The sequence below is a fragment of the Desmodus rotundus genome, chromosome 7 (genome assembly GCF_022682495.2).
Source record: "Desmodus rotundus isolate HL8 chromosome 7, HLdesRot8A.1, whole genome shotgun sequence".
Lineage (NCBI taxonomy): Eukaryota > Metazoa > Chordata > Mammalia > Chiroptera > Phyllostomidae > Desmodus > Desmodus rotundus.
In genome coordinates this window covers 87,801,092-87,816,944 of record NC_071393.1, presented here as the reverse complement: position 1 = coordinate 87,816,944, position 15,853 = coordinate 87,801,092, and the positions used below count along the sequence as shown (strand labels likewise).

The 15,853-nt window shown below is 35.6% G+C and overlaps 1 protein-coding gene across 10 annotated transcripts in view; it reads right to left on the bottom strand.

Annotated features, from left to right (window-relative positions):
- The window catches only part of TCF12 (transcription factor 12), a 376,791-nt gene that overhangs the window by 51,408 nt on the left and 309,530 nt on the right, over positions 1-15,853 (bottom strand). The window contains exon 1 of one of the 10 annotated variants that reach the window (XM_045201102.3): positions 5,492-5,683. The exons of 7 other annotated variants lie outside the window; for them this stretch is intronic. In XM_045201102.3, coding sequence (XP_045057037.1) covers positions 5,492-5,560 — 69 coding nt within the window. In that variant the 5' untranslated portion in view covers positions 5,561-5,683. Of the gene's footprint in view, positions 1-5,491; positions 5,684-15,853 lie in introns of those variants that run through there. 2 more of the 10 variants (XM_024568103.4, XM_024568104.4) reach the window with 2 other exon arrangements.

Sequence of the window (15,853 nt, the reverse complement as noted above, 5' to 3'; positions counted from 1 at the left end):
ACAACAGCTTCCTGAATTTTATGGGACAAGTTTAGTAAAAAGAAGCTGTTTTAAAAAAGAGTACATAAAAAAGTTGTTGAATAATTATACTCACTCAGATAAGAGTGCTACATAGGTGTTAGAGGAAGTTAAAGAAATTTCCTAAAAGTGATTTCCTATTGATTTTTATGATCATTTTGGATTCTTTATTTCCTATGAATACTGATCTTTTGTATACACTCAGATAAAAAGCACCTTTAATCTAAATGGCAAAATTTTAAAGTTTCTGAAACTCAGGTCTTCCCACTTTCCTTGTTCCTTCTCTAATCTAAATTAAAACAAACTTAACCCCAAAGAAAAAGTTATTAAAGACATTTAAATAAACCTATGATTTAAGAATTTAAAGAATTCCTCATTTAAGAATTCCCCAATATCTAATATACAAATGACAGATTTGATAATTATCAATGCTTTAGTATTTTAATATTAAATAAAAATTTTCTGCCATAAAACACAATCTACAACCATAGTTTTAATAGTAATTCCAAGCCTGAGGGAGAAAATATTTGGATAGCTCCAGTACTAAATACCACAAGAACTGAAACTATGAGGTGTTATAAAGCAAAATGTCTGAAGTACAGGGACTGACTCAGTATGCACAATCCATCTCTATGGAAGATTCTTTTCATCTAATTAGTCCACTAAAAAAACCTCTATAACAATTTCTGTAAAAGGTACATATATATGTTTATATTTTCAATAGTTTCATAAATAAAAGGAACAGTATCTTCTCCCAAGAATTTCCAGAGACATATTTAGGGGTGAAATAAAGTAATATGTCCTTTCTAACAACAGTAAGAAAAAAGAATTCCAGCTTTTAGTACAAAGTTGCTTAAAATCAATTACTACTTCTGCTAACAAGCATAATTGACTATTACTGGTTTTCAACTGAGAGAAACACTTCTTAGGTTAAGTTAAGCACATTTTTATTAACCTTAAGTTAACAGCACTGGGCATATTTCATCAGCTCTTCATTGTAACTGCTATCATTTCCATAATAACCACAAATTTTTTCCTGAGAGATAAACTATGGAATATTTAAGGGACTGGGTTTGAAATTTGTATACCAGGATTAATACACTGAACAAACCAATGAGCATCACTTCTTAGTTACCCACACTTTAAGGAAATTTAGATCCAACAGTACAGAACCTGATCTCCCTTTCTTTAACAAGTTCATTAACTAAAAGTAAGGGACATAAATTTCTTTCTAAAACATTAATAAAGCTACCAGTGAGTGACAACATACTCTCCTTGCAGGGACTATTATAGTTTTACCTCCCTGGTATTGGTGCTCACTTGAATCAAGAGGAAAAAATACCTTCTTGGATTCATATCTGGAGTATAGTCTTGTATTTTTGGTAAAGGGAAAAACAAAGTATTTAAGCTAAAGTCCTTGTCACTCAATGTCTTTAGTATTCTGCCTTCAGAAAATTATTAAATGACTTCATGTTTTCCTAATCATACACATTAGATTTAACTCCATTGGGCTCACAGACAGCCTGGAAATTTGAATTAATGTAATTGTATTTTCTTTCCTCTCTCATGTTAATTAGCAACAAATCCCCAGTGAAACTGAAGTGTAGTTGCATACACTCTCACCTGGGCTTCTGTGCTTTTATTATTGAAAATGTTTATTTCAAAAATAAGTCTTAGAAATGCTTACAATGCAATTTTAGCTACTTGAAACCCTACTTCTCAAAAACATGAATTATGTGGGCAGGCAGGTGCCAAAACTATGGCTAAACCAATTTCCAATTCTATGAGTTCTATTAGAAGAAAAGACCTGCTAGTCTGATTTCCTGAGGTTTTAAACATTTCTAGGATAGTCTAAGTTCTTCATCTTAAATAGAAATAAAAATTTCCTTGACAGACTACATTAATTAGCATTCAGAAAATTGATAGTTTTGATCATATGTGCAAAGCGTTTATTTTTAGAAATGGCCTAGTGTTTTCCTCAGTTTTTCCATTGTAGTATGTTCTGATACAAATGGTAGTAAGGATAAGTGAAGTCTGGCCCTTTGCTATGGAGACTACTCTACTTGCTCCTGGATGATATAAAAGAGGAAACCTGCTGTTGGGAGAGAGACCTGGGTTCACTTCTGGCTTAAGCATTTACTAATTGGGTTGGGATTGAGCATGTTACTTAACTTCTCTGAACCTCACTTCCCTTATTCATAAAGGGTTAGTGACAGATAAATGACAGTGTGAATGCAAGAACTAAATGAGGTAAACATAAAGTCCCCAACATAGCTCCTGACACAGAGTAGGCCTTATAATCATGTTTGTTCCTGTCTCATCTTTCCCAGATTCCATACAAAGAAGCTCAATATTCAAAATGTGTTTTTAAGCTTGAGTTTTAAAGTTGGATTTCTGTGTTGTCTCTAATAAGAAAAAAATAATCCCCTCATACAATTAAAAGAACAGCATGTCTGTACTTGCTGCAATTTTTATACCTGAAATACTTTGTAGCATCTTCAGTTCAAGGCCTAGAAAATGGAGGCTGGTCTAATCAGAGGGAGGCTGAAACTCCATTCCTCCAGGTGAAGAAAACAGGAGGAATCTTCTCCTCCCAGAACTTTCCTTCCTTTACCTCTAAGACTTTCTAACTTTCTGCATAAAGGACCATAGTTCAGTCATGTCAATGAGAATACTGAGTGCAGGGTAAATTCTCTATTTATAAGGAACTTCAGAAACCCATTATCCCTTGCTATTTTTTATTTTTATTGCTTTTTTTAAATCTCAAAAATAGGTAATATTTAAATGGTTTAAGTCCTCTATCATAAACACATATTACTATTTTACAGTATGGCACAGAATACAGCTACACTAAAGCTATGTATCACATAGAACATTAACCCTTTCACTTTTCAAATAATGGGAAAAAAGGGTTAACATTTTTGGATTTTCTCTTCTGCATGTAAGTGTCTAAGCCTGTTATATTCCAATAATAAAATATGGCCACATAGTCTTAAATAATAACGTATGAAAAGGCTCTTCTCTGAGTAAAGGTTTTTCCTACAGTTTGTCATTTGTATTATTAAAATAGCCAAAACATAGTCAAAATATATGGAATCAACTTGGAAATTTAAAAATAAAAACAAAAAAAGAGGTGGGGAGCACTTTGTTTAAGACCAGTACCACTTAGGGTTTCTTGCTCTCTCATAATACCTGTGAGGGGATCGTAAAAATAAAATCAATGTGTACTTATTAGCATTTCAAAATATTAATCTGCCCTATTATCTTAAAATAAATTGATAAAATGGGATAAAAAAGTGAGCTTAAATTTAACCTGTTCACTATGAGAATTATATAAAAATTCCATGACTTAAATGGAGAAGTATACTTCACTTAGAGTCCAGAAATATTAAAGTGATAGTTGTTATTAGAAAGTATCAATGGGTAGACATTTCCTAATATATACTAAGACTGAGGTATTTACATAGTCTTTGGATAATGTAATTACATACCACATGATTTCCTTATTGAAGAGAATAATAGCAAAAAACTAGATGGAAGTGGTAAAAATACAATGTACATAAGAAAATATATATAAAGCCAGGGCCTTATGCTATAGAAGACTAAGACAATAAATGTATCATCTCTTTATGCATTTTTCAGGAACATAAGTCACCTCTGACCTATGTCAGGCACAGGCTATCAATTTTCAGGCTACACTTCTCTACCATACCAGCTCTGTCATCTACACTAAGCCTGGAAATACTTAATACGATCAAAGCTGTTGCCCACTCCCCCACCACCCTTGCAATGTAGAACAAAGAGAAATGTTGTAATAGAGTGATCTGTGCTCTTGAAAGAATAAAATCTAAACTTCATCTGAGTTATAGTCTCTTTGCTTCAGGGGTCCTATATGATTAATTTTACTGCACACACAAATACCACCCTTAAATAGACTATTTCACTTAAAATTGGACATAAAAATATTTTCACGTTTGAGAGTTGGCAAGAGAAAACTGCATACAAATCAAGTAATTTAACTTATATTAACCCATCTAAATCTCCTTCTCCCGTTCTAATAAAGCTCTACTTATATAGACAGTGTGAACATATACTTTTTAATGAGTTTAAGGATAGTTTGGCTTGATTATCATATATTAAGAAATCTTAACCAAAAGTCAACAACCAAATGCTAACAGAGTCCAAAGAGGCCTTACCAAAGCAATCAGAGAATGAAGAAGTGCTTTCATTAGTTCTCACGTACCTTCATACCCTCCTTAGAAACATCCAGGGTGGGGAAAAGTAGGCTTAAAGCTGTGAGTACGCAAAAGTTTATCCCTGCATTATTATTTATTAATTATTGTATTAATCTACTTTTGCCCACCATGTATGCTACTTTAAAACATTCGAGTGGTAGGAACGGTAGGGACAAGTGTATCTGGATTTTATACCTATTTTAGGAAATGTGATTACATTTTCTTTATAACTTCAAACATTAATATTAAAAATGCTTCCACTCCTTACCCACCCCCCTCAAAAATTACTAAGTAAATAATAAAACACCCGAGGGAAAACTTTCTTGGGGAATGATTAAGGGGAAAAATACCGAATTTCTGATATAAACCCAAGATTGTTATTCATTAGTATAACATTTTTATAATGTTTAACAAATATCTTACAAAGATAACTCCCTCCTATCCTCCTTGTCAGAGAAGTTCATTTTCTTTTTAGGATATACAAAATCCTTTGACTTAAAGATATTTTTGCAGAAACACAATAATACTAAGTAATGAAAGTAGAAAAGTCTTACTTGGCGACACAGAAAGGTATTATTTTAAAACATCTAATCATGTGCTGTAAATTGATCAGAAATACATTCTTTAGGAAATGTATAAATGCATTCTTTGAAAAATACTGATTTATTTTATTAATCTGTACAGGGTCAAAATTCTAGTTTGATTGGAAACAGATGGTATACCAGTAAAGTCAGGCTCTGGACCTGAAACTCCAAACAGGAAATACGGCCCTCACTAGCTGACTGCTTCTCTAATCATTCCCAGAGCTTCATACTTGTTATTTTTATGAATATCCAATATGACTTTCATCTTTGCCTTCATCTAGAAAGCATGATATAATCCTCTCTATACTATATATGTGTGTGTACTTTATATATAGATCATATATTTACAAATAATAAAACATTAAACAAAGGTACTTTCAAGCTCATTGCTAGTAATCGGCATTAAAAATAACAACTCACAAATTCAAGTTTATTTTCTATACTATTTTAAAAATAAAAGCCAACAACTACTGAGAAACTGTGTTGAAGACACAACTTTACTGACACTACTTACAAAGAAGTACACAATCTAAATGTATCATAGAAAATGATCAAACAAAACCTCACAGGTTTTAGTAAAAAGCAATTTAATCTACATTGCTTTTCATTAAACAAACCAGTCAGAAGCTACATGAACAAAGAAAAAAGACTTACCGTTTTCCCATTGTAGTAATACATCAAAGAATTGCTGCCCATTCCAGGAACAGGATAAGCACAATACATGTTGATTTTGAAAATGTTACTGTTTGCAGCTAATGCACACAGCTTCTCTCCCACACAGACATCCACACAGCCAGAGATAAGTCTTCAGCACTATGCATCCACACATGGATCTACTCAAAAGGAACTTATGCAAAACAGGACTGAACCAACTCACAGAGCAGAGAGGGAGGGTTCATGCTGTAAGTAACCTCTTTCAATTTCTTTTAAGTCCTTGCATTGTGGAGGATGTGAACAAGGCAAACTTCAAGGTATTAAAAAATATGTCACTTACACATGCTAAATAATAAAAATAAACACCCCAAGGAATTATTAATTTAGTCATATATATGAGATTATCTATTTCAAAGGAAGGCAAACTGAGAGATCTGCTAATCTGTTTTTAGTTTTAATTAAATTAGAGCACTTGTGGCTGGGAAACCTAGCTTGCCACACACCTCTAGCAACACTGCCATCTGGCATGGTCTAAAGTTGCTTCCAACTTTGATAAACACAAGATCAAGCAATCAGGAATTGGAAACACTGGATCATGTGTAAGAAGGAGGATCTGGGCAGTTAAGCCTTGTACAAAATCACTTCCTGGAGAAAGAGGACCTATCACGTAAGTACCTCTTAACCAGCTGGAATAAAAAATGATTTTTTAAAATTATAAAAATCGTATTAAAAAAAGGAACACATTTCATGAAAATGTTCAGTCCAAAAAGCAGATGTTCAGTTATAAATCTTAAATTCCTCATTCATAACATCCATATGGACTGTACTCTTCTAGAACATCTAACATATACTAAGCAACTCAGTAATTAAATAGAAAAAACAAGTTAGTTTGTATTCCCTTATAAAACAGTATGAAAAGCCAGTATGTATAACAGGCAAAAGGTACAGTCTGGCTGATAACCTAAAAAAGGTTTCGTCCCTCTCAATTCATTACTGTTTATAAGGAATACTTTATATATTCATATTTTAATGTTAATGCTTAAATTTCTCAAAAAGGAAAAATAATGTGAGAACCTGATAGATTTTTGACATTCATTATATTTAGAAGTCAAAAGGTTTTAGACATTGTCTGCAAATATGTATTTCTCACACACAAAAACATTTTGTTACTTGAAAAATTTCAGGGTTTTTTTTTTGGTGTGGACGATAAAGTAGAATAGCAACTTTTCTCTGATGTATCCCTATCAAAACCTCTCTGTACTATCTCTTCTCCCTGTGCCTTGTTAGGTTCTAACAGAACTGTGTTAATTAGAGAAGAGCTCACAGGCAGCAAAAAGGGGCATATTACTTTTCTTAAAAGATACCTTTGATGAAACTACTCCCTTTAGAAATTTTCTAGAAGGGAACTCCCCCTCATTCTTATGAAACATATTGGTCAAATTATAGTAATAAAACTAAATCAGACAATAAGGCCAGCTAACTTCACAATGTTTTAAAAGCTGATGCTATCAGAATAACAATAAAATCTCCCCGCACTCTCCAGATATAGAAAAGGCTAAGCAGCAGCTGCAAAAGAACATCACTGTACAGCAGACTATTAAAATGCCAGTCTGCAAAGTGGTTTGTAACTTCCTCCCTCCTGAGAGACCACAAAGACCCATTTCAATCCTTAGAGAACTGTGTAAAAAGCTTTGATTTACAATTAACAATGCCATGCCTTAAAACCATTCAAGTAAATTTTAGTCTTTCATAGACACAGTCTTTCTCTAACAGAACATCTACTCTTGAAAAAAAAAAAAAATCAACCAAAACCGAAAATCAACCATCTGAAACGACATTTCCTTTTTCTCCCAATGATTAAAAAAATTTAAAAATCTTACTTTTGAACAGAAATTGAGTTAGGATGGGGGATGGGAGAGCCACAAAACACTGACAATACTTCAACATTTTCTTCCTACAATCATTATTCTAACCTGAGAAAACTTTTATGTACTGGTTCAAAAAAAAAACAAAACCCCTCTACAGTAGTTAGGCTCATTTCTCTGCGGCTTGCCAGAAAAGTGAGACTACACAAAACAAAAGCACAATTAAATTCCAACTATGCAATCTTGGCTATTAAAAGCACAACAAAATTTTTAGTATTTCATTAGTTATTATTGTAGAGGCAACTATATTATTCTGAAAGGAATAATCAAATGTTTAAGTAAAAAAGAAATTCAGAGTAAAGTCAGACAGCATAATCTTTTATGTTCTCAAGCAGTTTATTAAGCAACAAGATAAGATTTGCTGTTAAACCTGAAACCTGAATGTGAAGTAGTTTTTAAACAGAGTTGAGTAATTAAAAGCTTTTGTTTCTATTCTTCATTCCTCCTCTCAAAAACAGATAAAAAATCCACACATGTGTGTTTAAGACCCCTCTCCCCCAATACATAATACATTCACTAGGTATACACAGCTTACTAAGAGTGTATCTAGAAATGGGGATGGTGGTGGTGGTGGTTAGGTGGATCTACGTATATATATGACATTAAATTCATTCCTCAAAAACAGAGCGGTAATCATCAAAAAAAACTGGTGGTAATCTAAATAAAATATTTTCATATTCTACTTGCACATCATGGTAAGCCTTTTAAGTTTAATGCTTCAAAATATCATCCTTTTGAGGTTGCCTTACCCAAAAGAAACTAAAACTGGTTGGTGTAGACAGTCACTTTCTTTATCACAATTACAAATTACCTTCTATGATAGGCTAGTCTTTTTTTCTCTTCCTCAAGAATATTTTTTGAAAAAATTTAATCTATGTAACAGCTGCAGCACAATTTTTTTTCTTAAGGAGAATCATATTACAGGGAAAAATGCATACAGGCGGATCAAATGTTGCTCTAGTCAAGGCAGTTGTTTAATCTTTGCCTTTTTTTTTTTTTTTTAAAGGAACATGTCAAGGGTTAATCCTGTGACTCCCTCTGACAAAATGAGTCAGCTGGAGACAGGGCCACTTTTTAAACCTGATTTCAGACAGACATGCACCCTGTACAGGAGCTCTGAACTGTCATGCACTTTCTATCCTGAATTGTTTCCACCCACAGTTCTACGTAATCATTTGTGTTATTCTAAAATTATGTGATCTAACTCAACAGTCACATTACCTAGTACAAAATCTAAAAAAAAAAAAAAAAAAAAAATCACTAAATTTCATAGCCAAACAGGCATACTGTAAACATGGTACACATGGGCAATGTGATTACTGAAAATGTCAAAGAATCTTGGAAAAAAAATATGACTTAGAGCCACACATCTTTTATTAGGAAATGATTCCTGGTTTTAGCATTATTGCATTTCACTTATTTTCAAATACGCTTTCCCTCTTCAATGGTTCAGGATGTGATGTTTATTGCCATTCTAACAGTCATCAAGCACAGACCTAAGCTAGACAAGAAAATGCTATACAGTGCTTTGCCTAGGCAATTTACCTCTTTACTAAAGATTTAGAAAAGATGTTTTCAAAAAGTCTACTAGGTAGGGACTTCCTGGCTACTTCAGTTTACATTTCAGGTCCCCATTCAAAAATTTCCCTTTTCCTTATTTTTCTGTTGATTCGGAAGTTGGCAGATCTTCCTTGGAGAGCTATGCACTATTTCTTTGGATTAATCATGTAGCATTTTAATCTATTTTAGTAGCTCTTCTTTATCCCTGATATTTGGATCACTGTAACTCTCGTACTTGTTTTTAAAAACTGTCCTTAAAATAAGAATATTTCCAGAGTTACCTAAAACTTTAAAAGTTTTCAAAATTTTTTTAATTTAACCGAATTACATACCTTGAATTAATTAATGCCAGTTAGTAGTTAATATTATGTATATATTTTATAAAACAAGCAGGCAACATTATGGTGTCCCAAAAGGCCTGAAGATCTGGTTGGGGGGAAAAAAATCTAAACCTTGCTCATAGGTTTCCTCATGAAAAGTTTCAGCATTAATTCTAAGTGAATCGATTCAAACGAAGACTTGAAGTGTGATTAAAAAAAAACAAAGTTCACATGTGAATAATTCCATAAAGGAACTCTGTATTTTCCTAAAGTGTGAAATTCAGTAAATAATAAATGATTGGCTGCAAAAGAGGTGGGGGCGAGGATAGGTTTAAGAGGATAACAAGCGAAAAACCAAGTGGGCAGATTCAAAGCAAAAGACCCTTCTCAATGCCTCCTTTTACTTAGCTTGTAGAGAGACGATGACTTGTGAGTGCGTGCTGTCTGTCTCCTAAATGTGCAATAGTTATTTAGCCTGGCTAATTAAATCAGACACCAAAATTCCAGGTTTTATATCTTTAAAAAAAACTGCAGACTATTCTAGTATATATTGCTTTGTAAAAAAAGTCATTCATAAGTGTTCATAAAGTTGGTCTTCCGGTTTTTCTTCAATATTCTCACAATTTAGAAAATTTACTTTCACAAAAAAAGAAAATAAGAAAATAAAATTCTAGTGAAATAATGCATCTCTTTGAAACCAATAAAATAACATTCAGTGCATACTATTTAAAGATAATGTTATGGACCTGAAATTAAATATTACACTTTCTAATTCAACAACATCACTCATCTTACTGATATGAAACAATCAGTAAAAAGGATTCCGAATACTGTCTTTCCACCGTATGAAAATATTAAAGATTAAAGACCTGATTTTGCGACCTTTAGTCAGGCAATACTCTGAAAAAGAAATGTTCCAATTATGCCTTATTTGTTGAGTACCTAAATCTTAGTCAAACCAATCACCAGAGTTATACTGAATGATATAGATGGGTCTGAGTATTGGTATAACTTATTTCAATATTGGTTAGAAATGAGGAGCATCAGAGACTTCTGGTCAAGATGGAAGCGTAGGTAGACACATTGTGCCTCCTCGCACAACCAAAAGAAGGACAAGAACAATTTAAAAACAAAAATCAACCAGAAATGACAGAAAATCGAACTGTACAGAAGTCCAACAACCAAGGAGCTAGAGAAGAAACATTCATCCAGACCAGTAGGAGGGGCGGTGACAGGCAGCCGGGCAAGGCAGCGGCTGGTGGACCCAGCAAGGTGGCGGATTGTGGAATGGGGCGGACAAAGCAGCAGCTGGCCGGGGAGGCGGCAGCTGGTAGACCCGGCAACAGACCACGCAACCCAGAGTCCCAGGCAGGGGAAATAAAGACTCAAACCACTGATTGAAAACACTTGTGGGGGTTGAGGTGGCAGTCGGAGAAACTCCCAGCCTCACAGGAGAGTTCATTGGAGAGACCCACAGGGGCCTAGAACATACACAAGCCCACCCACCCAGGAATCAGCACTAGAGGGGGCCAATTTGATTGTGGGTAGCAGAGGGAGTGACTGAAAACTGGCAGAAAGCAGAGCAAGCACCACTGCTCCCTTTCAGACCCCTCCCCCACATATAGCATCACAGCGCAGCGACCATCGTTACCCCGCCCTGGTGGACACCTAAGGCTCCACCCTTTAGGTAACAGGTGTGCCAAGACAAAAAAATGGCCCAAATGAAAGAACAGATCAAAGCTCCAGAAAAAAATTCAACTAAGCAACGAAGAGATAGCCAACCTATCAGATGCACAGTTCAAAACACTGGTATTCAGGATGTTCACAGAATTGGTTGAATTTGGTTGCAAATTAAATGAAAAAATGAAGGCTATGCTAAGTGAAACGAAAGAAAATGTACAGGGATCCAATAGTGATGGGAAGGAAACTGGAACTCAAATCCATGCTGTGGGCCAGAGGAAGAAAGAAACATCCAACCAGAACAGAATAAAGAAGTAAGATTCAAAAAAATGAGAGGCTTAGGAACCTCCAGGACATCTTTAAACGTTTCAACATCTGAATTATAGGGGTACCAGAAGGAGAAGAGGAAGAGCAAAAAATTGAAAACTTATTTGAACAAATAATGAAGGAGAACCTCCCCAATCTGGCAAAGGAAATAGGCTTCCAGGAAGTCCAGGAAGCTCAGACGGTCCCAAAGAAGTTGGACACAAGGAAGAACACACCAAGGCACATCATAATTACATTACCCAAGATTAAACAGAAGGAGAGAATCTTAGAGGCAGAAAGAGAAAAGGACACAGTTACCTACCCAGGAGTTCCCATAAGACTGTCAGCTGATTTCTCCAAAGAGACCTTACAGGCAAGAAGGGGCTGGCAAGAAGTATTCCAAGTCATGAAAGGCAAGGACCTACATCCAAGATTACTGTATCCAGCAAAGCTATCATTTAGAATGGAGGGCAGATAAAGTGCTTCTCAGATAAGGTCAAGTTAAAGGAGTTCATCATCACCCAGCCCTTATTATATGAAATGTTAAAGGGATTTAGCTAAGAAAAAGAAGACAAAAAATATAAACAGTAAAAATGACAGCAAACTCGTAGTTATTAACAACCACACCTAAAACAAAAACAAAAGCAAACTAAACCAACAACTAGAACAGGAACAGAACCACAGAAATGGAGATCACATGGAGGGTTATCAATAGGGGAGTGGGAGGCGGAGAGAGGGAGGAAAGGTACAGAGAACAAGCAGCATAAAAATGGTAGGTAGAAAATAGACAGGGGGAGGGTAAGAATAGTATAGGTAATGTAGAAGCTAAAGAACTTATGTGTACGACCCATGGACATGAACTAAAGGGGGGGAATGTGGGTGGGAGGGGGCTTGCAGGACAGAGGGGAGTGAAGGGGGGAAAATGGGACAAATGTAATAGCATAATCAATAAAATATATTAAAAAATAAAAAAAAAAAAGAAAGGAGCATCAGACTTCTGGCCAAGCTGGGAGGCGTAGGTAGATACAATTTGCCTCTTTGCACAACCAAAAGAAGGAAAACAAATTTAAAAACAAACAATAACCAGAAATGCCAGAAAATCAAACTTTATGGAAGTCCAATAACCAAGGAGTTAAAGAAGAAACATTCATCCAGACTGGTAGGAGGGGTGGAGACCGGCTGCCAGGGCAGAGAGGGCTCATGGCAAGGCAGCGGCTGGACGACTGGGCGGGTGAGGTGGCAGCTGGTGGACCAGGCAGTCCCACATTTGCGTGTGGATAAACCAGTAGGAACAACTGGGGAGCGAGACAGACTGAGCAACCCAGGGCTCCAGCGTGAGGAAACAAAGCCTCAAAACCTCTGGCTGTAACGATCTGTCAGGGTTGCATTGGTAGAAGAAACTTTCAGCCTCATGGGAGAGTTTGCTGGAGAGACCCACAGGGTCCTAAAACATATACAAACCCACCCACCTGGGAATCAACACCAGAAGGGCCCAATTTGCTTGTGGGCAGCTGGGGAAGTGACTGAAAGCTGGGGAGAGCCAAGCAAGTGGCATTGTTCCCCTCTCTGACCCCTCTCCCACAGAAGTGCCACAACGCAGCCACGTCGGTTGCCCCACCCTGGTGAATACCTAAGGCTCTGCCCCCTTATAATGTAACAGCTTCACCAGACAAAAAAAATATGGCCCTAATGAAAGAACAGATAAAAGCTCCAAAAATAGAACTAAGCGATGAAGAGATAGCCAACCTATCAGATACAGAGTTCAAAACACTGGTAATCAGGATGCTCACAGAAATGGTTGAGTATGGTCACAAAATGGAGGAAAAGTGAAGGCTATGCAAAGTGAAATAAAGCAAAATATACAGGGAACCAACAGTGACCAGAAGGAAACCAGGACTCAAAAAACGATCTGGAGCAGAAGGAAGAAATAAACATTCAACCAGAACAGAATGAAGAAACAAGAATTCAAAAAATGAAGAGAGGTTAGGAACCTCTAGGAGAACTTTAAACATTCCAACACCCAAAGGAAGAGCAAGAAATTGAAAACTTATTTGAAAAAACAACGAAGGAGAACTTACCCAATCTGGCAAAAGAAATAGACTTCCAGGAAGTCCAGGAAGCCCAGAGAGTCTCAAAGATTTTGGACCCAAGGAAGCACACTATAATTAAATACCCAATATTAAAGATAAGGAGAGAACCTTACAAGCAGCAGGAGAAAAGGAGACAGTTACCCGCAAAAGAGTTCTCATAAGATTATCAGCTGATTTCTCAAAAGAAATCTTGCAGGCAAGAAGGGGCTAGCAAGAAGTATTCCAAGTCATGAAAGGCAAGGACCTACATCCAAGATTACTGTATCCAGCAAAGCTACCATTTAGAATGGAAGGGCAGATGAAGTGTTTCCCAGGTAAGGTCAAGTTAAAGGAGTTCATCATCAACCAGCCCTTATTATATGAAATGTTAAAGGGACTTATCTAAGAAAAAGAAGATAAAAAATATGAACAGTAAAATGACAACAAACTCACAACTACCAACAACGGAACCTAGAAAAACCAAAACCAAACTAAGCAAACAACTGCAACAGGAACAGAATCACAGAAATTGAGATCACATGGAGGGTTATCAGTGGGGAGGGGGTTGGGGGAGAATGGGGGAAAAGGTACAGGGAATAAGCATAAATAGTATGTACAAAATAGGGTGAGGTTAAGAATAGTATTGGAAATGGAGAAAGCAAAGAACTTATATGTACAACCCATGGACATTAACTAAGGGGTGGGAATGCTGGTGGGAAGTGGGATGCAGGGTAGAGGGGAATAAAGGGGAGAAAACAAATGGGACAACTGTAATAGCATAATCAATAAAATATATTTAAAAAAAGGAATGAGGAGCACCAACATACACATAAGATACACTTCTCAGAGCAAAAGAAAAACACATGCTAAAGTTCACAAATCATATCACCCGTCTCAAACATAGGATATCAGATTTCTTATCTGTTTACAAAAATCTCTAACTTGAATTTAGAAATGCTTGATGATTAACAAATTAGAAAACACCTATCTGCATAGCCAATGGAAACAATTAGCTACATAAATTGTATTTAGAGGGCAAAAGAATACTTGTTTGACTTCCTTTTGACAACTATATGACTATAATGAGGATGTGTAAAATAGCCATACCTCCTGGAGGAGAAAGCAAATAAATCTCTTTCTGGAATAAATAAATATCATCCCTGTGACATCAACACTAACGGGATTGACAGATCATACAAAACTTCTGAAAGGCAACCATTAGACAACCCTTCAAGTTGGAGAGAACTGTAATTCCTGAGAATATATAAAACCTGAAGCAAACTGCATGTTTTCTTTGAAATATTAATGGGGGGTATCCTTCTTCCCTAGTAATTCCTGTGTCTCTTGGCTGTCCCTTTCATTTCCCACATGAATTGCAGTTTGTCACTTCTCATTTACCACTTGAAGTAACATGGTAAAAGAATCACTATATTGCAACTTGATAATTTTCCTGCAGATGGCTCTATGATCACAGGACTACCTAATGGTGCCCTAATGGTGTGTGTGAAAGTAAAACAACAACAACAACAACAACCACAACATCATCATTATCATCATCATCATCATCATCATCATCCAAGGGGATGCCCAGGTTTTAAAATTCCTCAGTAAAAGAGCTTCCAAGACTAGACAAAGCTTTGCACTCTTGACTTTATTAGGCAACCTACAAACAAAAGAAAACTGTAAGCAAACAAGTCTATATTTAAAAATCATCTGCAGTAGGGAGACAATTTGGTCTTGGGTTGAGTTAGTCCTCCACTAAGGAAAGTGCCACCTATCTTTTTGTTTCTTTTTTCTGATCTGTGCATATTATTTTCCTCTGAGCTGGAAAGAGCCAGATCTTTTCAATTTATGAGAAAAAAAGCAGCACCAAGATATTCTATTTTTAAATTATTTTTTAAAAAACAGAAGTAACATTTGAATCTTAGCCCAGAGCCATTTCAAGAATCTGTAATCTAAAAGAACTAAAAAACATCATTTCTGGCCCCTGATCTATGTTTTGTTTCAGTAAAAATTCTTGTAGTGGCAATTTTTTTAATACTTCATACCTCTCATTAATTAAATAATGAGAATCTATTTAATCACCCTCCTCATATTTTTAACAATCAAGTAACAAAGCACAGTTAATTTTAGCTATACTCACTGGAAGAAATAAATCATGCAGTTCCTGAATTTATGAGAAGAACTACAGTATCTTAAAAAGTATGGTTTCTTAGTACTAATTCTAGTGACTACTCTCAAGAAAAGACAAATATTTCATTGTGAAAACACATTTAGGGAGGGTATTAATAGGCAAGGAGGAGATGGGAGATTGTGTCAGTTCAATACAGAACAAGGCAAAACAGAGTTTGACTAGTGTTTGGTATATTCACTAATAAAGACAATATGCCACCCCAACAATAAGTGTCCCCTACCAGATATATTGGGAAACAGACACAAATCTCTGAAAAACGAATCTACTTGTTCTATGTTTCTATAACACATCTACACACAGTAGGGCAT